The sequence below is a fragment of the Cebus imitator genome, unplaced genomic scaffold, assembly GCF_001604975.1.
Source record: "Cebus imitator isolate Cc_AM_T3 unplaced genomic scaffold, Cebus_imitator-1.0 Scaffold698, whole genome shotgun sequence".
Classification (NCBI taxonomy): Eukaryota; Metazoa; Chordata; class Mammalia; order Primates; family Cebidae; genus Cebus; species Cebus imitator.
In genome coordinates, this window is record NW_016108013.1 from 513,450 (window position 1) to 539,595 (window position 26,146).

The 26,146-nt window shown below is 37.8% G+C and overlaps 1 protein-coding gene across 2 annotated transcripts in view; it reads left to right on the top strand.

Moving 5' to 3' along the window:
• The window catches only part of RSF1 (remodeling and spacing factor 1), a 160,203-nt gene that overhangs the window by 118,769 nt on the left and 15,288 nt on the right, over positions 1-26,146 (top strand). For both annotated transcript variants that reach the window (XM_017518680.2, XM_017518682.2), the window contains 8 exons: positions 1,726-1,932; positions 6,927-7,031; positions 9,283-9,362; positions 15,192-15,246; positions 16,495-16,604; positions 22,230-22,297; positions 24,008-24,215; positions 25,749-25,969. In XM_017518680.2, the coding sequence (XP_017374169.1) occupies positions 1,726-1,932; positions 6,927-7,031; positions 9,283-9,362; positions 15,192-15,246; positions 16,495-16,604; positions 22,230-22,297; positions 24,008-24,215; positions 25,749-25,969 (1,054 nt within the window). The remainder of the gene's footprint in view (positions 1-1,725; positions 1,933-6,926; positions 7,032-9,282; positions 9,363-15,191; positions 15,247-16,494; positions 16,605-22,229; positions 22,298-24,007; positions 24,216-25,748; positions 25,970-26,146) is intronic.

A 26,146-nucleotide genomic window follows, 5' to 3' on the forward strand; every position in this document is an offset into this window, starting at 1 on the left:
ATGGAGTCTTACTCTGTCACCAGGCTGGAGTGCAATGGCGGAATCTCGGCTCATTGCAACCTCCACCTCCCAGGTTCAAGTGATTCTCCTGCCTCAACCTCCCGAGGTGGGACTACAGGCACTCGCCACCATGCCTAGCTAATTTTTGTATTTTTAGTAGAGACGGTGTTTCACCATGTTGGCCAGGATGATCTCAATCTCTTGACCTTGTGATCCACCCACCTTGGCCTCCCAAAGTGCTGGGATTACAGGCGTGAGCCACTGCACCTGGCCCTCCTGTCCTTTTTCATGCATTTATATGTATGTTCATAAATATTCACTTATTTAGAAAATAAATCGGACCAAATATGTTCATTTTCTGTGAGTTTTTCACTTAAAAGTGTCTCTGAACTCTTCATGTCCATAGATATAGTATACCTTTTGCTTATTAATGGTCACACAGTACTCCATAGTATGGATATACCACAGTTTATTTAACCACTCACTTATTGATTGACATTTAGGTTGTTTCCAATTTTTCACTATTACAGGCAATGCTGCATTGAAGATCCTTTTGGACATGAGTGAGTATTTCTTTAGAATAGACTCCTAGAATTGGAATTGCTGGGTCAGGGGACATGCATATTTTAAGCTTTGTTAGCTACTTCCACATTGCCCTTGCAAAAGGTCCCATGAATATAGCATCTTATTACCAGTGTGTGACAGTGCCTAGATTCCCCATTTTACTCATTAGTGTTGATATTACTCATCAGAATTCCCTTTTTTATGACCCTCTTATTTTAAGCAAAATATTTTACAAGTTTTTCCCTAGTCTATGAGAATTTGTCGTCAAAAGTGCTACTTTTCTTTTTAATTTATTTAAACAACCAGATCATTCTTCATTGTAAGTGATCCTGTGTTCTCTGAAATACTGAATTTTTAATTTTTTTTAAGTATTCTTTTTTGTTGTTAGAATTATTTTGTTCTTTGCTGGAGACCTATAGTGTAGGAATAAACTAAAAAAAAAGTATAAAACTAAGCAATAAAAAGCTGTTAATCACAAAAAAAAAAAAAACAAAAAAAAAAAAAAAGTATAAAACTAAGCAATAAAAAGCTGTTAATCACATTGTAAACTTGTTACTCTAAATATATATATATGTGTGTGTATGTATATATATATTTGTTTGTTAGGATTTTTATATGCAGTTCTGGCCCATTTAAAATTTTAAAATTCATCTCTAATACAGGATTTAAAATTTTTACATGACAATTTGTGAGAATATCATCATCATTTTCTTATAAAGTATTTAAAATGTACATGACCTTTGACCCAGAGTCCTCTTCAAGGAATTTATCCTAACCACAGAGATGTGTGTAAAAATAATTATAAAGATACAGTACATTGTTGATGAAAGTGAAAAACATGGGAAACAACTTCCTAAATGTCTAGTAGAGGATTAGATAAATATGGTTATGTAATGGCATTTGTAGTATTGTTAGGAGAATATGACTAGGAAAAATATAAGACAGAATGTTTATTATAATTCAATTTTAAGAAAAAAAAATGTAGAAAAAGTAGTGGAAGTATACACCAAAATTTAATCACAGCTGTGTCCAGTGATGAGACTTTAATAATTTTCTCCCCTTTTTTTGGTATATTGGCTAAATATTATACAATGGACATGTAATAAGGAAATTTGTAAAAGACATTATATCAAATTATTCCAATTTTTTATTTTATACAAGGTAAAACCCAAAGGCAAAGTTCGATGGACTGGTTCTCGGACACGTGGCAGATGGAAATATTCAAGCAATGATGAAAGTGAAGGATCTGACAGTGAAAAATCATCTGTAGCTTCAGAAGGGGAAGAAGAAAAGGAAAGTGAAGAAGCCATCCTAGCAGATGATGATGAACCGTGCAAAAAATGTGGCCTTCCAAACCATCCTGAGCTAGTATGTACCTGATGTAAATGAACAATACTCATATTATAGACACGCTGAGGTTGCCCGGAGCAGCCTAACTCTTTGGGGTTTTATCATGATTTGAATTTCTTAATGATAGCTTGTATGCTACAGAGTAATTTCTATTTCTGTTTCTCATATAATATAATTCTAGGAAGGCCAATGATCAAGATCTTACTTTCATTCTACCTGGCTTATATATTAATATTTCCTCTACATAAAAACAATACACCTCAACCTCTTCTCACAAGTTGATGAATGTATTCAAGTATTTTTAGTCTGTTCTGTTTTTTTCTTCTTTCCTTTTAAATAATTTATAATGGTATTTCTGCCTGACATAGTGGGCACATGCCAGGGAGTAGTTCTAGCTACTCTGGTGGCCGAGGTAGGAGGTAGGAGGATTTGACCCAGGATTTCAAATGCAGCCAGGGCATCATAAGTAACTTTATAATGATATATTTGAAGTGCCAGCTTTAAGTAAATTAGGCCTGAAAGCCTTACTGCCTTCATGTAAAAACATATAAGTCAAGTAGTAACATAGTAGGGGTTTAAATTTTTTTAATGGCGAAAGAGCGGCATTGGAATGTTTCTAAAACAAATGGTAAATACTTGAGGTGATGGATACCCTAGTTACCCCTATGTGATTATTTCACATTATATGCCTCTATTAAAACATCACAGGTACTCTATAAATATATACACCTACTATATACCCACTAAAATTTTTTTAACTTAAATTTTTTTTTTTAATTTTTAAGAGAACAAATTATAGACCAGATATATTCCAAGAAGAATAGTACTACATTTATATGGAGCTTTCTTCCCCAGGAAGTAAGTTCTTCAAAAGTTGCCTGAATCAGGAGAATGAATTCCTAATCTGTAATATTTGTCTATCATTTGTGGTTTGTAAGTGAGCCTGTTAAGGAAATAGTCTTGTTATACCTAATGCTATGTACCTGTGCTGTTCTTTTGAATAGATTTTACTTTAAAGGAAATCTTCAGCTATTAAGTAAAAGAAAATATAAAGAAAGATGTTTCTACCTCAGTAGAGTCATATGGACCAGAAACATTTGAGATTCTCTAAAATTTGGAAAATTCATAACAAGTGGTTCTCCAGGCTCTTTTTTCCTAGAAAGCATTATGATGTGATAGGGAAAGCATTATGATGTGATAGGAAAAGCATTATGATGTGATAGGAAAAGCATAGGGCCAGACAGCATGAATTCAGATCCTACTTATCAGGATACCACTTATCTGGAGCTGTCTTCTCTATATTTTGATTTCTTTATTATAAGATGGGATTCACACCACATACTTCTAAGGGGTGTTTTTAACAGCTCATGTAAAGTTGGCTAGCACAGTTTCTGATACATATTATGTGCTGGGTTAAAGTTAATTCTGGTTTACTTACACTTCTCTTTCTTACATTTAGTTTTGTATCTGGAAATTAAATGTAATATCAGTGAAGTTTATCATAATCCAGTAGTTTTTAAGGGCTCATGTGAAAGAACCAGAGATTGAGCTCTAAGAAGAATTGATGTTGAAATTATGCTGAGAAGATCCGTCTAAGCATTTTATGATCATCAAGGCTATGAAAGTGAAGTCAATATTTTTATACAGAGAAAGGCCAAGAGGACATTTGAGATAGTAATCTTTTCTGCCTTCTAAATCAAGAAAAAAGCAACACTTGTGTTCTCCCCTTACCATTTTCTAGTGTCCCTTTAAACTAAAAGAGTGCATTTTACCTAAGGCAACAATAGCTGCTGTAATGAACTGATGTGAAGAAATGAGAAATAAAGGCAGGGCGCCATGGCTCATGCTGTCATCCCAACACTTTGGGAGGCTGAGGCAGGCAGATCATGAGGTCAGGAGTTTGAGACCAGCCTGGCCAATATGGTGAAACCCTATCTCTACTAAAAATACAAAAATTAGTTGGGTCTGGTGGCATGCCTGTAGTCCCAGCTACTCGTGAGGCTGGAGCAGGAGAATCGCTTGAACCTAGGAGGTGGAGGTTGCAATGAGCTCAGATTATGCCACTGCACTCCAGCCTTGGCAACAGAGCAAGACTCCATCTAAAAAAAAAAAAGAAATGAGAAATAAAATGTAGTGAGCAGAAATTATATTGTGAATGACGCTGGAAACTGAAGATCCCAAATGTGGATTTCTTATGCTGAGTGCTTAAGGATAATCCTCAAGTCAAAATATCAGGCAGCTATTATATGTTAAGTTGTAAGAATATGATGCTGAGCTAGAAAGACATAGTCCTCCTCTTAATTGATCTTTAACAGCAGAAAAGCAGTAAATGTATAAATGAATATAGAACCCTAAGGGATTTTCCAGATGTTTTAGTCAAAATAAATGGATCATTACCTGAGGTTTGGAAATCTTACATGGTAGTATTTATTTAGTGGCACTTTACCTTTACTGTAGAGTAGAAACAATCTTCACTTTAGAAATAAATTCTAAAAGTTTACCTGTAATTTTGTTATTTGAAAGTTAGGTCACATTTTATAGAAGCCATGTTAATCAACTGTATACCTGAAGTATAATACTAAGGTAACTAAGTTCCGAATCCTGGGTATTGAGAGCAAGTGGTGATGCATTGTAATGGTGTGCCTCCTCCCACCCCCTGATATGGGTTAGGATTGCAGAAACTTCATCTATACTAGGTTGAGCAAATAAATAAAACATAGGTAATAGGAGCCATGATGAACCTATGATGTTAGATTAGAACTGGAGATAATAGTATAAACTCCATGTTTATTTTAATAGAGGCAAAAGAAGATATATGTGTATACATATACATATGTATACATCTTAACTCTGTTCTCTGAGAAAGATTAAAAGTAGTTGCCATTAGCAATGAGCTTCTAGAGCATCCAGATCTTGGTTTCTAAGTACCATTATCCCGTAAAGCAGCTAGGGCTTCTTGAAGAAATGTTGGTTCTAAGGCTTGAGCAGGGAAAATACAAGACATCCCTGAAGCTTCTTGTAGTGCCAAAAAGTAAGGAAGTACTTAAGGCAAGTCCTAAGGACACATGAGACAACCTGAAAGAGCTTCCATTGTGTCCATGGCTGGAACAGTTCCAACAACAAATTAAATAATGATAGCTTTGGATTGTAACCCAAAGAATAAAATAAATATTCATTAGTTCATATTGATATAAATAATTAAATAAACAAATGTGGGGAAGAAGGGACTTATTTTTCTTACAGAGTAATTCCTAATAACTTATATAGAAGGCATATGGGAGATAGAAAATCACCATCAGAATACCACAGTAATAATCGTTGCAAGCAAAATCCCTAGTGGACGCTAACACTAGTGAGCAGAACTTTAAGGAGAGAGAAGATATTGGCATAGCTTCAGGGTATCTCCCCCTCAGGGTATTTATTAATTTATTAACTACTATAGTGATTTTAATTTATATCCATAAATTATTTCATACTCATACTTCTAGAAAACTTAATTCCCCTACCCTTGAGTATAGGCTGCACTTATCATGAGAATAAAGTACGGAAGGTGACAAGTAGTGACCTTAACAGTGGATAAAACCAACAGATAACTACTTCAACCAAGTGACCAAAGTTAATACCAGCGGTGGTAAGTCATATTGATAACATGTATCCCCTGATATGATGCAGTGAGCAGGGCACTTCCCCTCTATGGGATTCTTCTTCAAAACCCAGAACCCCAGTTTAGCCATGAGAAAGCATCAAACAAACTCAAATTTCAGGACAGTCTACCAAAAATATCTGACTAGTATAGTTCTCTTCAAACTGTCGGTCAAAACAAAGAAAGACCAAGAAATGGTTACGTACTGGGGGATACTAACAAGACATAACTGAGTGCAATGGGATATCCAAGATTCAGAATCAGCAAAAGGACATTTGTGGAAAAACTTGTGAAATCTCAATAGCCTATTGTTTAGTTTATAGTATTGATGTTAATTTCTTAGTTTTGATAAATGTACCATGGTTATATAACAGTGTTAAAAATTGGGTGAAGGGTATATGAGAACTTTGTACCATCTTTGCAACTCTTCTGTAAATCTAAAATTATTTAAAAATAAAAAGTTTTCTTTTAAGTAAAACGTTAATGAGTATACTATGTTAAGTTTTAGACCTTGGTCCTCTTATTAAACTCAAATACCGATAAAACAACTGTAAGACTAATTGATGTTATTAACCTTTGTATTACATGATGATGGTTCTGAATGTAGTTGTATTCCTTTTCTATACCTCAGTCTCTTCCTTATTTGAATTTACATCATAAAAAGAACATGAGTGTTTCTTATAGGCAAGTAATTAAATGCTATTTAAAATGGAAATTTTTGTGTTTTAAGAATTCTGTGTGTGGTAGGGTAGTCTTTTATACTTGAGCTTTAGAAGTTTGTTATAAAGAATATGTTGTCATAGCCTTTGTGGCTATACACTGAATGACAAAGGATTCTAACTTTAGGTCAGAAAGGACTTGTTATTTTTAACTAAATTTTGTAGCTTAACCTTTTTTTAGATTTCTTTAAAAATTGGCATGAGCCAGGCACAGTGTCTCATGCCTGTAATTTTAGAACTTTGGGAGGCCAAGGGGGGTGGATCAGGAGATCGAGATCGTCCTGGCCAACATGGTGAAACCCCATCTCTACTAAAAATACAAAAATGAGCCGGGCGTGGTGGCTGTAGTTCCAGCTACTCAGGAGACTGAGATAGGAGAATCACTTGAACTCAGGAGGCAGAGGTTGCAGTGAGCCAAGATCATGCCATTGCACTCCAGCCTGGGCAACAGAGTGAGATTCTGTCTTATAAATAAATAAATAAATATTAACATGTCAGATTCCCTAATTATCAGAGCTTTTTAATTTATTAGCTGTATGCAAATAAAGAGTGCTTTGAAGTATAGTACTAAGAAATATTGAAATGTCTTTAACCTAAGAGTAACTGAATTTTAGTCATAGTTAGGTTGACATCAGTGTGATTTATTTCAGATTCTTCTGTGTGACTCTTGCGATAGTGGATACCACACTGCCTGCCTTCGCCCTCCTCTGATGATCATCCCGGATGGAGAATGGTTCTGCCCCCCTTGCCAACATGTATGACCCAGTCCACTTCTGTTTTTCTAGTCTTTGAGTTTATGTTCAAATTAATTATAACTGTTTAATAGCTACCGAATGAATATTTTTAATCTTCAGAGCAGTGTGTAAATAGTATTTACCTCTGTTTGAATTTCTACCTTTTATTAATAGCTTTTGAGTTTTCCTTTTTTGGTTTTTTTTTTTTGACAAAGCAATTTTCAGAAGCCCTCTTAAGTTTTGTAAAATTTTGGATGATTTTTTTTCTCAAATTCAATTTAAGCACAAAAAGTACCAAGTATAGATATGCAGAAAGGAGGATGTAAGTTTCTTCCAATGTATTTTGTTTCATCCTCTTTTTTGGTTTATACCTACTTTCTTTTTGTCAGTAGTTTTACAGATGGTGTTATCAGGGTTAGGAGAAACATAGATTCTCTTTCTCTTCTATCTTAATTCAGGCAATTTTTTTTTTTAAAGCTGAAGAATTGGGCTATTTTTGTGCTACTGTGCTCATTGGGTACTTTTCCCTCACAAACCTACTTTCATTTGCCTTAAAAATGATGGATGGCTGGGCATGGTGGCTCATGCCTGTAATCCCAGCACTTTGGAAGGCCACGGCAGATGGATCACAAGGTCAGGTGTTTGAGTCTAGATTCCCCAACATAGTGAAAACTCATCTCTACTAAGAATACAAAAACAAAAATAAAAAAAATTGCCAGGCATGGTGGTGGGCGCCTGTAATCCCAGCTATTCAGGAGACTGAGGCAGGAGAATCTCTTGAACCTAGGAGGAAGCAGTTGCAGTGAGCCAAGATCATCCTACTGCACTCCAGCCTGGGCAACAGTTCAAGACTCCATCTCAAAAAAAGAAAAAAAGATGGATTAGGCCCGGTGCAGTGGCACCTGTAATCCCAGCACTCTGGGAGGCCGTGGCAGGCAGATCACAAAGTCAAGAGATCGAGACTATCTAAGCCAACATGGGGAAACCCCATCTCTACCAAAAATACAAAAATTAGCTGGGTGTGGTGGCACATGTCTGTAGACAGGCAGGAGAATCACCTGAACCCGGGAGTTAGAGATTGCAGTAAGCTGAGATCATGCCACTGCACTCCAGCCTGGCAACAGAGCAAGACTCTGTCTCAAAAAGAAGAGAGAGAGATGGATTAAGCTAGGCATGGTGGCACCCACTTGTAGTCCTAGCTCCGTGGAAGCTGAGGCAGGAGGATCACTCGAGGCTGTGAGTTAGAGACCAGCCTGGGCAGCATAGCAAGACCCCATCTCTAAAAAATTAAAAACTAGTAATAATTATTTTTCTAAAATGATGAAGGCTTAGCCAGGTGTGGTGACTCATGCCTATAATCCCAGCACTTTGGGAAGCCAAGGCAGGCAGATTGCTTGAGGCCAAGAATTCAAGAACAGCCTGGCCAACATGGTGAAACCTCATCTCTACTAAAAGTACAAAAATTGGACAGGCGTGGTGGCACACGCCTGTAATCCCCGCTACTTAGGAGGCTGAGGCACAAGAATCACTTGAGCCTGGGAGACAAATGTTGCAGTGAGCCAAGATCATGCCACTGCACTCCAGCCTGGATGACAGAGTGAGACTCTCTCTCAAAAAATAAAATAAAATGATAAACTTTATGCATTTTTTAGTGAAATGGACTTCTGTGGCTTAGCACAGCTTTATCAATTACATTTTTCAGGTCTGTTTTGACTCAATAACCATGTAGCATTGTTTGTATTTTTTTCCAGTCTCTCCCTTTTTTTTTGAAGGATAGTCAAGTGAAGCAGTGGTAGTGGAGAAAAAACAAAAAAAAATTAATTAGTGTAAATACCACTGTACTCAAACCAGCCTGTTCTCTTTTTCAAAAAAATAGTTATTGGCATCATTGTTTTATCAAACATATAGCCTTCTCCCTTAAAAATGTCTCGAACTTTTTTTAAAATTGTAATTACTGTTACATGCATATGTTGAACCAAATGTTATTTTAAACATTGAGTATTGCCAGTAGGATAGGCACAGAATGCGTTTCTTTTGGCAAAGCTGTATGTTTCTTTAACATGTGCTTTATTTCAAAATCACTATGCTCATCTTCTGTTCAGTGGATGCTGAGGCACCTCTTTATTTAATTCAACACAAGAAAAGCTACATTGTTCATGTACTGTGTTCCCTTACCAGCTCTCAGAATACATTACCCATGAAGTTAACATGTATGTAATAAAAGATTGCTAAAAGTTGTTTAAAATGACCCTTACCTATTTCGCTTCCTCAGAAACTGCTCTGTGAAAAATTAGAGGAACAGTTGCAGGATTTGGATGTTGCCTTAAAGAAGAAAGAGCGTGCCGAACGAAGGTATTTTTGTTAATGTTTTGCTTGGAATGTGACATATTTGTTATGTCATATGTGATATATTTGTTAATGGTTTGCTTGGGAATATGTTTATATAATCTCTGTGGCTGCTGTTGCCCTACGACAGCAGCACCGAGTAGTTGCACCAGAGACCTTCTGACCTGCTTAGCTTGTATGCTTATTATCTTTCCTTTTATAGGAAATGTTCACTAGTTTTCAATCTAAAGTATTGGAACTAGCTGGGCATGGTGGCTCACCCCTGTAATCGCAGCACTTTGGGAGGCCGAGGCGGGCGGATCACCTGAGGTCAGGAGTTCAAGACCAGGCTGGCCAACATGCCGAAACCCTATTTGTACTAAAAATACAAGAATTAGCTGGGTGTGATGGCGCATGCCTATAGTCCCAGCTCCTTGGAGGCTGAGGCAGGAGATTCGTTGCAGTAAGCCACGATCATGCCCCTGCACTGCAGCCTGGGCAAGAGTGAGATTCTGTCTCTAAATAAATGAGTATTTGTCAGAACCTTCTCTGAGTAAATATTGACCCAAGTTTGAGACACTGTCTCTAAATAAATAAATAAATAATATTTGTCAGAACCTTCTCTGAATAAATATTGGCCCAAGTATTGTGAAGGGTATGCACCTAACTAAATATTGTAGAGAATACAAGAAAGCTGTAAGAACTGGTCTATAATTTAGTTACCCCTGTCATCTCCTTGGGTGGGCAGAGTTAACACTGGTGAAATAAAGAGTATTAAATGGTGAATTGTATCTTACTATACCTGTAAGAGATGTCCCCCTTTTCAATACACCATTGCATGGTGGTCTAAAGCAATTGGAGACGACTTGTTAGATGAAGTTCTTGAGACTGAACTTGAGCCTAATCTTTAAAAGGGGATTCGGAATCAAGACAATAGTTTATGTTTATTTGCACCTTCTTTAATTAATCTATTTCTGAACATTCATTTTCACCTACTGTGTACCAATCTGAAGAGGAAAAATCAAAGGGAAAGCTCTTGTTTGCATGGAACTCACCTTCTGTTAGAGAATGCAGACATAGGAACCCATAATATAATGCAGACATATGAACCAATAATAAAATAGAAAAGTGGAGGTATATTAAAAGCAATACAAGAACATGGTGGAGGAACATTTTAGTTCTCAAAGGATTTGAGGGTATCAAGGGAGACCTTGGAAAATAAAATGAGGTTATATCAATAAACATATTTCAAACAGAGCACAAACATGAGCAAAGGTAAAGTGTAAAAGTGACAGTAGATGAATGGTAGGACATAGATTTTTGTACAAGCTGAGTAAGGCCAAATTGCTAATAGCTTTCCTGCCTGTAGAATTTGACTTATTCTCTATAGAAAGTGGGCATTCATCAAAGGAGACATGTGTCAGTATATCTTTATTTCAGAAAAAAAAAAAAACGCTCTGGCAACAGTAAGATGAATGAATGGGAGTTGGGACTGTTGGAGTAGCAAACCTGTGAGTCTGTAAGAACTAAATTAGGGCTAGCATTGTGATAATAAGATGGAGGTGCTGGAGAGAATTTTCAGAGGATTCATCTGTGGGACTTGATACTCATTTATACACTAGGATGATTGAGGAAATCTAAACATTGTCTCCTGATTTTACCTTCATTTGCTACTTCTTTAACTTATATTCTCTGACTCATAGTCTCCCCCTCCAAATTTAGCTTGCCTTAAGGCAATCAGCTTGTCCCATGATCCACTCACTTTACCTTGTGCAAAGGTGAACATTAAAAATGGATTCAGCCTCTAGAACCTAAAGGTTTTGGTTTTTTTACTACCCAGTTTGAGCTTTCTGGCTTGTAATGAATGCTACTTAGTTTAAAGTCAAGTTAATCTCTCAAATCAACTAGGACAGAAAAGTACTTTGAAAATGAGAAACCCTAGGTTATTTCTTTCTTTTTTTTGAAGATAGGGTCTCACTAGGTTGCCCAGGCCAGTCTTGGAACTCCTGGGCTCAAGAGATCATCCTGCCCCAACCTCCCAAGTAGCAGGGATTACAGGTGGCCACCATCACTCCCAGCTAAACCCTGGGTTTTTTCTCTAAACTACTTATGTTTCAGATATTTGGAATATCTTCCAAGAACATTTTTTTTTTTTTTTTGAGACGGAGTTTCGCTCTTGTTACCCAGGCTGGAGTGCAATGGCGCGATCTCGGCTCACCGCAACCTCCGCCTCCTGGGTTCAGGCAATTCTCCTGCCTCAGCCTCCTGAGTAGCTGGGACTACAGGCATGCGCTACCATGCCCAGCTAATTTTTTGTATTTTTAGTAGAGACGGTGTTTCACCATGTTGACCAGGATGGTCTCGATCTCTTGACCTCGTGATCCACCCGCCTTGGCCTCCCAAAGTGCTGGGATTACAGGCTTGAGCCACCGTGCCCGGCCCCAAGAACATTTTTAAAAATAAAGAATGATTCTGTATGAAATTGCTAGGACTATTTTGATGTGCTGTTTCTCTTGTTTTTATTTTTGACAGTGGAAAAGATGTAACTAGAGATATTTAAATTAAATCACAAAAACTAGATTTTTTCCTTTGCCTCCATCTTACTCAAATCTGCTATCCTTTTGAGAAATTAGTGGTTTTCCCATGTCCTGAAGCTGATGTCTCACAAATGTAGGTAGCTAATAGGCTCACCCACTAAGGAAGAGAATGGTGTTTTTTGTTTGGTTTTTGTTTTTTTGTTTTGAAACAGAGTCTCGCTCTGTCACCCAGGTACAATCTCGACTCACTGCAGCCTCTGCCTCCCAGGTTCAAGCGATTCTCCTGCCTCATCCTCCAGAGTAGCTGGGATTACAGGCACGCGCCGTGACTCCCAGCTAATTTTTGTATTTTTAGTAGAGATGAGGTTTTACCATGTTGACCAGGCTAGTCTTGAACTCCTGACCTGAAGTGATCCACCTGCCTCGGCCTCCCAAAGTGCTGGGATTACAGCCATGAGCCATTCGCCTCAGCTGAGAATATATTCTTTCTAAAAGCCAAGAATGTAAACCACTAAGAATTTCTTATCTGCTTGCTCTTTGGAAGCCTTGGATTTGTATCCATTTATATGTGGAAAAGGCTGGTGAAAAAGTTTTGACAGTGGCCTCATATAGGACATGCCACTGCAATTATGAAATATTTTGACTTTTAGAAATTTATGTTTTAAAGTATGCGACAATATTTGTCTATATTACTATCTCCAATTTACTAGTTCCTTTGCTTTTTCACCTACTCTAGGTAGTCCTCTTTATTTAAATATCCTTTTTATTTTTTGGAGACAGAGTCTTGCTCTGTCGCCTAGGCTGGAGTGCAGTGGCATGATCACTGCAACCACTGCCTCCCAGCTTCAAGCGATCCTCCCGCCTCAGCCTCCTGAGTAGCTTGGTCCACAGGCACGCATCACCACGCCCGGGTAATTTTTGTATTTTTTAGTAGAGATGGAGTTTCGCCATGTTGTCCAGGCCGGTCTTAAACTCCTGGCCTCAAGTGATCCGCCCACCTTGGCCTCCCAAAATCATGGGTTTACAGGCATGAGCTACCACACCTGGCTTTAAATGTCATCCTTTAAGAGGACATCTGTAATTATGACTTTATATCACATGCTACATTCTCAGATTGTATATTAGAAAGGAGAGGAAAGTTACTATTACAGGAAGACCAGTCTGGACCAAGCCAGTTAACCGATGGTTGTTGGTGTTTGCTAATTCTCCGTAATAATCTGGTTAACAAAGCTTTTGTTGTTTATAGTTCCTAGAATACATGTATTTGTGTGTGTCTGTGCATGTATACATGCACAGACACACACACATATATATGAATCTTAGGAGCGCTAAACAGCAAAATATGTGTGTTTCTAAAATAAATATTAACTAAATTCTAGCCCTTGTCATTCAGTTTTCTAAAGTGAGCACTTATATTCATTTTTTAAAAATCTGTGAAATAACTTCTTTAGCGTTCATCCTAGCAGCTTAGAGCCGTACTTACTTCCTATGTCATAAAACAAGCACATTTTACTCCCTGGTAGGTCATAATGGAAGAGCAACCCTTGTTTATGCATTCATTCAACATTCAAGCAACATTTATTTGGTACCTACTTTATGCCAGGCAGTGTAATCAAATGAGGAAGTATATAATGCAGTCTTTATCATAGAAATCTTTACAGTCTTGTTGAAAAGAGAGATGGATGTACATTTCAGTGAGTATTTAGTGGCTAGCCAGCAACTATCTGCAGACCTGATGGTGTGATGCTTGGTGAAAGCTGATGGTTTAGAAGTCCACTGAATGATTTTTAATCATACCGGTTTTAATATCATCACAATCTATCTCTATAAAGACCATGAATATTCTTGTTAGCAGGGCACTAAAGACTACACTAAAGGAGCTAGCCAGCCAGATACATTAATACCCTTATATAAGGAACATTACAAGCAGAGGGAGACAAAATGTTACTATTTCAGTTCAGTTCAATTGAATACACAGAGGCATGTCAGAGCTCAGCTGTCCTTGTTGAACTGGATTAACTTTGGAAGAACCAGGGAAAACACCTGCTATATTTATTTATTTATTTATTTTGAGGCAGGGTCTCACTCTTGATGCCCAGGCTGGAGTGCAGTGTCATAATCAAAGCCCAACTGCAACCTCAGACTCCTGAGTTCAACTAATCTTCCCATCTCAGCCTTCTGAGTAGCTGGGGCAATAGACATGTGCCACCACCATTTTTTTTTTTTTTTTTAATTTCATATAGAGACAGGCGTCTCACTGTGTTGCCCAGGCTGGTCTTGAATTCCTGGCATCAAGTGATCCTCTGCCTCGGAGTACAGGTGTGAGCCACCATACCCAACCATCCTGGTGTTTTTTAATATATAATTTAATTAAAATCAACATAAGTTTGTTTCTTGGAAATGAAACTATGGAGATGTCATTGGCTCCAGTCTTTATGTCCTGGCTCTAGTTAGCTTCATTTGTAGCCTTCTAGAGCACAAGCCATGTGTCTACATTGCTTTCTTTTCTTTCATCAGCAAGGAATGAATGGTCTCAGTGTCATTCACTGGGACCTTGATAAGGTTTTGTTTATATAATTTTTATGGTAATATTTATTACCATGAGATTATAATTGTTTATACATACATGCAAAATATTACTGAAAACTTTCTCCAGCATAACAAAGATCTAATTTGTCTAATCAGAGGTGGCTTTTCATCTCATCTCATCATCAACTTGTCGCAGCATGACTCCTAATGAAGTTGCTTGTGTATTTCAGTTACAGGTTTTATCTCACCAGTGTAAGTCATTTTTGAAAGATGGTGTTATCTTAACCCTAAGAGATCTTGAGCTCCCCACACGTACTAATACTATATTAAAGTTTTATAGTTAATAGCTAACATGGGCCAGGAACAATACTCATGTCTATAATCCCAGCACTTTGAGAGGCCAAGGTGGGTGGATCACTTGAGGCCAGGAATTTGAGACCAGCCTGGCCAACATGGCAAAACCCCATCTCTACTAAAAATACAAAAATTAGCTGGGTATGGTGACACACACCTGTAATCCCAGCTACTCACAAGGCTGAGGCAGGAGAATCACTTGAACCTGGGAGGCAGAGGTTGCAGTGAGCTGAGATTGCACCACTGCACTCCAGTGTGGGCAAGAGAGTGAGACCTTGTAAATAAATAAAATAAATAAATAAAGTTAAACACTTCTGTGGCTTAACCACTGCTATTAACATGAAATTGTAATTTTAACATTGTGTGATTCGTGATGTTTACATAACAATTTTATTTTCAGCAAATCTCATGTTTTTTGTTTGCTTTTCATCTAAAGGAAAGAACGCTTGGTGTATGTTGGTATCAGTATTGAAAACATCATTCCTCCACAAGTAAGTTTCTGATTTATAATGTTTTTAAATGGGAGATTGTCATGATTGCTCTAAAATTTAACCCACCTTATATAATATTATGGTTTTATTTTTTTGAGATGGAGTTTCACTCTTGTCACCCAGACTAGAGTGCAGTGGCGCAATTTCGGCTCACTGCAACCTCCGCCTCCAAGGTTCAAGCAATTCTCCTGCCTCAGCCTCCTGAGTAGCTGGGATTACAGGTGTCTGCCACCACACCCGGCTAATTTTTGTATTTTTACTAGAGATGGGGTTTCACCATGTTGGCCAGGCTGGTCTTCATCATGACCTCAGGTGATCAGCCCACCTCAGCCTCCCAAAGTGCTGGAATTACCAGTGTGAGCCACTTTACCTGAACAGTGGTTTTATATATATACAAATATTAAAAATGGAAATTTAAGACCTTCAAGAAATCATCCATAATCCCTCATGATTGAAATTTTATGTATGCAGCTAACTCCAAAATGTGATATCACATCTAAACTAAACTTAACAGCTTTTACCTTTGGAGTATGTTCCCTGTTTTTACTCTAAAATTTGTAATGTGTTATTAGCTTGTTTTGCATGCTATTTATGTAAAATGACTAAAGAATGGTTTAATTTTTTATTTTGGGGATTGTTGAAAACTTCAGTTTGTATTCTTCATCACAGTTTGGTTTCTATGAAGGATTACCTTTGTTTTGCATTTATTAGTCTAATTTATAAGAGGTGGATATATCATGAGTGAAAGTACATGTAACATGGTCTTGTAATTTACATAATTTGTAAGTTTTTGTAATTCGTAATAACACATATAGGTCATTTCATCTGGCTTAATTAAATCACAAGCTTAAAAGGCCTTTCAAGCTATTTCCTTGTATATCAACCCCTTTCTTCTAAATCTTTCATTTTATTCATACAGCATATCTGTTCAACATCTTCTGTTACAAATATAATCATTTGTTAAGATGGAAAAACTTCATCATGACTCTTTTAAAACAAGTACTAATTGTAAACTCAAAAAACTATAGGAATTTTAATACAGAAGGATTTTATCTTTTAATCATCAGCATTCTTTTTAATCTACATACTTCATGTTGCCATGTTTATTCACTTTTGGAAGAGATCATCTCAAACTTTTTCAAATCTTTCACATGTGCTACCTAGTTGGAGATTACAAAACTAGTTATCCCAAGGAACTTTATTCTGTCATAAGTAATAACCTATATGCTTATTATCGTATTTTTTAAGGAGCCAGACTTTTCTGAAGATCAAGAAGAAAAGAAAAAAGATTCAAAAAAATCCAAAGTAAACTTGCTTGAAAGGAGGTCAACAAGAACAAGAAAATGTATAAGTTACAGGTATGAAATGTATAGAAATGTTTACAGTGCACAGGGCGCAATGACTTATGCCTATAATCCCAGCACTTTCGGAGGCCGAGGCGGGCGGATCATGAGGTCAGGAGATAGAGACCATCCTGGCTAACACAGTGAAACCCCGTCTCTACTAAAATGCAAAAAATTAGCCAGGTGTGGTGGCTCGTACCTGTAGTCCCAGCTACTTGGGAGGCCTGAGGCAGGAGAATCACTTGAACCCGGGTGGTGGAGGTTGCAGTGAGCCGAGATTGCACCACTGCATTCCAGCCTGGGCAACAGAGCAAGACTTAATCTCAAAAAAAAGAAATGTCTGCAGTGAAAGATTTCTTTTCCAATTATTCAGCATGACCCAGCAAGTATATACTTTTTCTGTCGTGATAGTTACTAGCAATTGTATATATATTTTTTGCCTTCCATCTTCAGTCATAGAATTTTTTTTTCTTTTTTTTTAGAGACAGAGTCTCGCTCTTGTTGCCAGGCTGGAGTGTAGTGGTGCGATCTCGCTCACTGCAACCTCCACTTCCCTGGTTCAAGCAATTCTCCTGCCTCAACCTCCCAAGTAGCTGGGACTACAGGCACGCACCATTATGCCCAGCTAATTTTTGTATTTTTAGTAGAGACGGGGTTTCACCATGTTGGCCAGGATGGTCTTGATTACAGACCATCCTGTTGGAATTACAGGCATGAGCCACCACGCCCAGCCAAGGGTTGATAATTTTAACAAGGCCAGTAAGGCATTGCATAGTGTCATCTCTACTTCCCTCTCCAACTCTATCTCATCACATTCTCCCTTACACCCTCTTGATTACAGACCATCTTGTTGGGATTACAGGAGTAAGCCACTACGCCCAGCTAAGGATTGATAATTTTAACAAGGCCAGTAAGGCACTGCATAGTCTCATCTCTACTTCCCTCTCCAACTCTATCTCATCACATTCTCCCTTACACCCTCTGCATTTGCTGTATCACCTTTAGTCCCTTTGCACATGCTGTTTACCTGTAATTTCCTTTTCGGTTTTACCTTGTCAAATCCCCCATTAGATCCCTTCATGGCAACCAGTTCTTTTCCCTGAAAGCACTTACAATTGTAATGAGTGGGGTTGTAATGATTTATTAACATTTTTCTTCCTCACTAGACTGTTAGCATGAAGGTAAGGACCATGTCTATTTTATATGGACTTGTGTCCCCTATACCTACTGTGGTGCTGACAGATAGTTAATGCTCCATAAGTGTCTAGTGAAAGAATCAGTAGATATTAACTAATTTACCTATTGACACCAAAGTTACCAGAGAAAGAGATTTTTCTGTGGTCACTGTTAGTAGCTAATCCTAGAAACCTTATCTTCTAAAACCCTGTCTTCCAGTCTTGTGTTCTTTCCACTAAATCATGCTGTCTCATTCAAATAATAAATAAATTATATTTTAGTTATTTTAGATCATTTTTTGGACTGCAGCTTCCAAAATGTGGGATAACACCAAAACATTTTTTTAACTTGAATAAATGGAAATGGAAAACGGTAGTTTTTTTTTGAGATGGAGTCTCGTTCTGTTGCCCAGGCTGGAGTGCAGTGGCACTATCTCAGTTCACTGCAACCTCCACCTCTCGGGTTCAAGCAATTCTCCTGCCTCAGCCTACCAAGTAGCTGGGATTATAGACACGTGCCACCACGCCCAGCTAATTTTTTAATTTTTTTAGTAGAGATGGGGCTTCACCATGTTGGCCATGCTGGTCTTGAACTCCTGACTTCGTGATCCACCCTCCTCGACCTCCCAAAGTTCTGGGATTACAGGCATGAGCCACTGTACCCAGCCAACAGATTTTATAAAACTCTGAACTTTTTTGCTTTTTATTTATAAACTTGCATCAGCAATCATGGAGGAATTTGCCTCTATTGTTAGTGTTAAAACTTTATAAAATATGGTAGAATCAGTAAGGGTAAAAATCTCATATATATAGAAATAGTGCCCATCCTAGTCTTTAGAAATATACTTCAAAAAATAAAAAATATTCTTCTATATGTATGAAGTCAAAGCTCACAGATGGAAAGTGCAAATATAAAGTTAGTTCTGCTACAACATAACATGTATTTTTAAAAAACCACCATGCTGTGCAAAATTATACAGTAAAAACCATAGGGATTATAGAAAATATGGGGTTAGAGACATACATTAAAAACTTGATTAGCAATGCATTGGAAAAGATTGGAATCTAATAATAATGGGAGTGCCATTTGACATATATTAAGTAAGACATACACAAATACTATGTAACTATGGCGTTTTATACTGAAAAAAATACCTGAAGTTTGTCTGTGGAAGCAGAGAATTGTAGTTCGTAAATTATGGTGTGGTGGCAAAAGGAGGTTTATCTGAAATCAGAAAAGTATAACATCAGATGCAAAATGCTATAGTTTATAACACGTAGTGAAGTAATGTTACTGGTAGATGTCTTAGGTATGTGTGTTTTGTAGATTCCTGTGCAACTCAGTTCAGCTAGGGGCAGCTTTCTGCATTCATCTAGTATTTCTCACAAATGAAATTGCACATAAATTGGCTGGGCCTGGTGGCCTTACACTTGAAATCCCAGTACTTTTGGAGACTGGGGCAGGAGAATCATTTCAGCCCAGAAGTTCAAGACCATCCTAGATGTCATAGCGACTCTCTCTCTATTGAAAGAAAGAATCGGGGGTGGAGGGGAAGAGGGAAAGGAGGGAAGGAAAAGAAAGGAAGGAAGGAAATTGCACATAAGCATGTATGAAATACACATCATGTTTGAGTTGTTTTGTAATATGTCACTCATTTTGGAACTAGGTAGAGTATAAATAAATGTATCACACAAAACATTTTATATAAAAAAGAAACCCATAGTTTAGCCCAAATTCCTATTTTACTTGTATATTATTTTAGAGCTTAAAGGGATCATCTGTATTAATCTACCATCACATATGAGGCAGCCACAACCAAGGGAATATAGATACATGGAGTGTTGTGTTCAGAAGTCTTTTATCTGAAGCTCTGCATCTGGGATTTAAATCAAGCCTGTTTAGTTGCATTAAAGATGACTTGGTCCAAGCAAGAGTGGGATGTTTCATTCTTTCTGAAACAGTTTCAGATGCCTGAAGTTTCTGATAGTATTTGATTTTAGCAAACAAATTTCTCAGTAAGAAAGTAGTCACTCAAAAAAATAGGTTGTTATGCTACCTTAGAGCTGTACCCTGTCCTCGGGACAAATGCTATTTTCAGTTAACTTTGCATCTGGCATTTGGCTTTATCTGTATCTGCTCTTCTACTCTAATAAATGGATGTGCTATGTTTTACTTTCTGAGAACTTAAGAAAAATACACCCTATAGCTACAAGAATGTCTCTCATAATATTACAATTGTGAAAAATTGGAAATAAACTGCTTTAACTAAATATGATACATCTGTAAGATGAGATACTATGCAGCCAGTAAAAGTTACATTGTAGAAGAGCTCTTCATTTGAAATTTGGGAGTCCTTTGAAATTATATATTCTAATTCAGAAGGCAGGATATTTAGTTTTTAGAGATGAAGTCTTGCTATGTTGCCTAAACCAGACTCCTAGCCATCCTACTTCCTCAGCCTCCCAAGTAGTTGAGACTATGGGTATATACAGCCACTCCCAGCCACCAGCTTTTAGTCTTTTTTCTTTTTTTGAGACAAGGTCTCACTTTGTCGCCCAGGCTGGAGTGCAGTGGCATGATCCCAGCTCACTTTACCCTCAAACTCCTATGCACAAGTAGTCCAATTGCCTCAGCTTCCCAGAGTGCTAGGACTACAGGCACATACCATCACACCAGCTAATTTTTTAAATTTTTTATTTTTATAGATACGGGATCTTACCATATAGCCCAGACTGGCCTTACCTCCTGGGCTCAAGTTATACTGCCGCCTCAGCCTCTCAAGAGTTCTGAGCCACTGCACCCAGGCCCAGCTTTTAGTTTTGATGTTGTTGTTAATCCATTGTGTACCTGTAATCCCACCCTCACTAAATATAATTTACTCCAGTGATGGAAATGTTCTATTTCTTTGATGTTGGATGTGGTGACCAGTAGCTGTATGTGACTATTAAATACTTGAATTATGTCTAATGAGGAACAGAATTTTAAATTTTTATGAATTTAAATACAAATAGCCACACAGGGCTAGTAATTACCATTTTTAGCATAGTTTTAAACAAGTTATTTCATCCTTTTGGCTAACTGAGCCTTGAAGTAAAAGATGTTTTATATGTGAAGAAATCTTAGGAATCCTTTAGTCTTGATCCTTTTCTTTAAGTCAAGGTTAACAGCTTCAAGAAGCACTTTTACCTAGTTCTAAAATTTGAACCATTTGTGTATGAATTTCAGTAATAATATAATTTTCAATAGCAGTAATAATATAGCCTTATTATTGGGACTTTCATTTTTTTCTTTTTTGAGACAGGGTCTCACTCAGTCCCCAAGGCTGGAGTGCAATGGTGCCATCTCAGCTCACTGCCATCGTCTGCCTCTTGGGCTCAAGCAGTCCTCTTGCCTCAGCCCCCCAAGTAGGAGGGACTACAGGCACGCACCACCATACCAAGCTCATTTTTTGTATTTTTTAATAGAGACAGTGTTTTGCCATGTTGCCCAGGCTGGTCTTGAACTTCTGGGCTCAAGTGATCCGCCTTGGCCTCCCAAAGTGCTGGGATTACAAGTGTAAGCCACTGCACCCAGACATATTATTAGGACTTAAGAGTATTTATGGAACTGTAATTTTGTTTTACTTACTTTGCCATGTGATTTGTATAATTAGGAGTTGGCAAATTATGCCCTGTGGGCCAAATTCAGCTCACTTCTAGTTTTTATACAGTGTGACCTCAAAGTGGTTTCTGTAAATGCTTGAAAAAAAAGAATCAAAAGAAAAGTGATATTCTGTAGAAATTACCTATAATTCAAATTTCAGTGTTCATAAAGTTTCATTAAAACACATCTGTATCATTTACATACATTATTGTCTGTAGCTGCTTTGTACTACAATAGCAGAGTTAAGTCAACAGAGACTGCATTGTCTGAAAAGCCTAAAATATTTACCATCTGGCCCTTTATAAAAATTTTTGCTGACATTGTCTCAGTCCAATTTGGTTGCTCCCACAAAGTAACCATAAACGGAAAGGCCTGTAATCAACAGAAATGTATTCCTCATTAGTTCAGGAAGCTAGGAAGTCCCAAGTCAGGGCACTGGCAAGTATGGTGTCTGGTGAGGGCCTGCTTTCTGGTTCATAGATGGCACCTTCTAGGGTGTTCTTACATCATAGAAGGGATAAGGGCACTCTTTAGGGTAGATCCAATGCCTAGTGAAGGCCTACTCCTTCATAGATGGCCATCTTCTTACTGCAACCTCATATGGTGGAAGGGACAAAGGGTCTCCCTGGCTTCTTTTATATTTTATACATGAGGGCTGTGCCAAAGACCTCACCTCCTGATACCATCACCTTGAGATTTAATATTTCAGCATGTGGATTTTGAAGGGACATAAACAATCAGACAGTAACAGACATCTGCTAAAGGTGATCTTTAAAAATAAAAAGCCAGGACAGGCCATAATGTGATCATTGTATATTTTAGATTTGATGAGTTTGATGAAGCAATTGATGAAGCTATTGAAGATGATATCAAAGAGGCTGACGGAGGAGGTATGTGTTTGACATTTTCTCTTCTTCATAGAATGCTACCAAGAAGTTCATTTAGGTGTCCAAATTAGGGCAGTGAGCATATTTTTTTTATTTTCTTTCTTAGTGTGTATCATGATTAGTACTGATGTTAGTTGTCTCAGATACAGAATAATTTGTGGACACATGTCAGTGTATAGATTCAGATCTTACTAATTAATTTTAAAGCAGTTTTGTTTTACAGTCCGATATAAAACATTGACGTTCCTCCATAGGTTAAAAAATTTACTTCTGATTCCATATAGAAAACTGAGGAAACTTTTCTGTTGTCTTTGAGACTACAAAGTCTCAAAAATTATGGATAATCAGAACTAAAATAATTTAAACCAAGATTTAAGTTAACCTATTAAAAATTGGTTTCCTAAGGCCGGGCACGGTGGCTCAAGCCTGTAATCCCAGCACTTTGGGAGGCCGAGGCGGGTGGATCACGAGGTCAAGAGATCAAGACCATCCTGGTCAACATGGTGAAACCCCGTCTCTACTAAAAATACAAAAAATTAGCTGGGCATGGTGGTGCGTGCCTGTAATCCCAGCTACTCAGGAGGCTGAGGCAGGAGAATTGTCTGAACCCAGGAGGCGGAGGTTGCGGTGAGCCGAGATCGCGCCATTGCACTCCAGCCTGGGTAACATGAGTGAAACTCTGTCTCGGAAAAAAAAAAAAAAAAAAATTGGTTTCCTTATTTCATAGTCTTTAATAAGTGGCATTAAAAAAGAAGAACTTGAAGGTGATTTAATTAAAGCACTATTAGCGAATGCTCTAATATGGAACATTCTGGTTTCTACTTAGTTATTATGAAAACTCTGGAGAGGATTAATAAGTAGGTTGTATGCAGCTGGGTGTGGTGGCTCACACCTGTAATCCCAGCACTTTGGGAGGCCAAGGTGGGTGGATCACGAGGTCAGGAGTTCGAGACCAGCCTGACCAACATGTTGAAACCCCTTCTCTACTAAAAATACAAAAATCTGCCAGGTGTGGTTGCATGCGCCTGTAATCCCAGCTGTTTGGGAGGTTGAGTCAGGAGAATCACTTGAACCCAGAGGCAGAGGTTGCAGTGAGCCAAGATAGTACTGCTGCACTCCAGCCTGGGTGACAGAGTGAGACTCCATCTCAAAAAAATAAAAATAAATAAAATAAGTAACTTGTTTAAGGCTTTTCCAGAGGTATGTGTCTTATTTACATAATTGCTGCTGAATTATCACTTCTTCTGTCCTGCAAACACAGTTTTTAAAAACTCTATTGGCCTCTTTCTAAAGCCTTGTCCAAAAGACAGCTTTCAAGAAGAGATTCTTGAGTGACTGCTCGTAGGTATGAGGTTTCTTTTTTGGGTGATGAAAATGTTCTGGTGTTAGTTAGAGGTGATGGTTGCACAACTTTGTGACTACACTAAAAACCTCTAAATTGTACACTGTAAGAGGGTGATATTATGGTGTGTGAATTATATAAAAATTTTAAAAACAAGAGGTTCTCTACATAATAAACTTCTGTAGGATAAATGAATGCTAAAACTATGAGACCTCTGTAGCTGAACTCTTGAGAAAACTGCATATTTTTAGGAAGAAAATATAGAAATGAAAAGCTGCTAAGCATGAATAAGGACCGTCTCTAGAAATTAAAGGGAAGCTTTTAATAAACACATATTTTTCTCCCCTCGAACTCCCCTCCCCCAAACTCAGGAGTTGGCCGAGGAAAAGATATCTCCACCATCACAGGTCATCGTGGGAAAGACATCTCTACTATTTTGGATGAAGAAAGAAAAGAAAATAAACGACCCCAGAGGGCAGCTGCTGCTCGAAGGAAGAAACGCCGGCGATTAAACGATCTGGACAGTGATAGCAACCTGGATGAAGAAGAGAGCGAGGATGAATTCAAGATCAGTGATGGGTGCGTGGTCTGCCACTAGACCCCAATCCCTAGATACCAGCAGGAACAGGGCTGGGCTAACAGTGAGGCTTGCACATGCTGGGATTAGGCTTTTCTTCTTCATCTACATGGACAAGTTCAGTTTATTTTCAGGATATTTAAAGTAGAGTCAAGAATATTGATTTTGGCCTTTTTTAAACGTTTAAAACAGAAAATAGGTTTATGGTTGTTTAACATTCAAAATTATATTCCAATTTTACTAACTACAATTAAACTTTCATTCGTTGAGAGCCTTCTCTGTACCTTTGTTCCACCTTCTACCGGGTCCATGATGGATTCATAGTCCTATGTGAGAAATAAATAAGTAATTAGATATTATCCTCTCACGATTCATAGATGTTGGACTTGGAACAAGTAATCCAGGATAGAAGATCAAGAAAGGCTACTGTGCGGAGTTGGAGTTGAAACAATACTGCAGAGTTTCTCCTTTCAGATTATTAGAAGAGGAAACAAGCATATAAACCACAAACAAAAGTCATCCTGCATAACTGCTACTAAAATACAGGGAAAGATAAATTAGAGCACAGAGGAAAGTTGGCCTAATCCAAGGAGTAAATCTTAAAGTAGAAGTAAAGCTTGATCTGAAATTTGAAGAATGAATATTTGGAATCAACAAGGGTGGGACTAAAAGCAGGATAAGGAAAGAAGGCATTCTAAGCAAAGAAGTCATATGTCCAAGACAGCAAGCCACAAAATGTCATGGAATATTTGGGAAACTCCTGTTAGCTCAGGATAACAGGAGTAAGAGGATAGAGTAGAGTGCCCTACTGGAGATGTGGCCAAGAGATAAAAAGAACCAGATTAGGGAGTATTATATTTGTCATGCATAAGTGTTTTTACTTTATCCTGAAAATTATACAAAACTAGTGAAGGGTTTTAAACACTAGATTAATATGAGATTCATGCTTCGGAAAGTCATCCTGGCATTCATTTGGAGGATAGATTGAGGGTAAATGAGACTAGATACTCAAACTATTTGCAGAGTTGCTTTTGTAGTTTAGGTGAGTATGAAAAGTTGAAAACAGAAGAGATTAGGTTTCAGAGATTGTCTTTTAAGAGATAGATTCTAGTGAAAATAGTAATTGATTAGATATGAGAAATGAAAAGGGGAAAATCAGGATAAATACCAGGTTTCTGGTTTGAGTTACTGGATGGGTGATGGTGCCAAATGCCAGGCCAGGGAACAGAAGAGACAAGTGGATTGGAAAATAATGAATTCACTTTTAGATACACCGAATTTAACATAGGAAACATTGCAAGAGGTCAAAGCAATACAGAAATCAGCATTAATTCATCTTTACAACCTCTCCTAACAGGATAGGTGGCAAAACATTTCCCCATTTTATAAATAAGGCATTTGATACAATTGTGTAGATATGTTGCACGATACGTTACTTAATGATTCATTGGGCTCACTAGAATTTGAATTTGGAACTCTCAAAAATGGGTTCACTCTTCTAAATACCATTGTAATTTATCTGGTTTCTCTTGCAGATCTCAAGATGAGTTTGTTGTATCTGATGAAAACCCAGATGAAAGTGAAGATGATCCACCATCTAATGATGACAGTGACACTGACTTTTGTAGCCGTAGACTGAGGCGACACCCCTCTCGGCCAATGAGGCAGAGCAGGCGTTTGCGAAGAAAGACCCCAAAGAAAAAGTATTCTGATGATGATGAAGAAGAGGAATCTGAGGAGAATAGTAGAGACTCTGGTAAAAATAATCTGTATCCATATCATACCTCAGCTCAACAAATTCTTATGACTTCTGGAGTTGAGTTCTTAAAATTCTATTCTTTTTTTTTTTTAGACAGAGTTTCACTCTTGTTACCCAGGCTGGAGTGCAATGGCGCGATCTCGGCTCACCGCAACCTCCGCCTCCTGGGTTCAG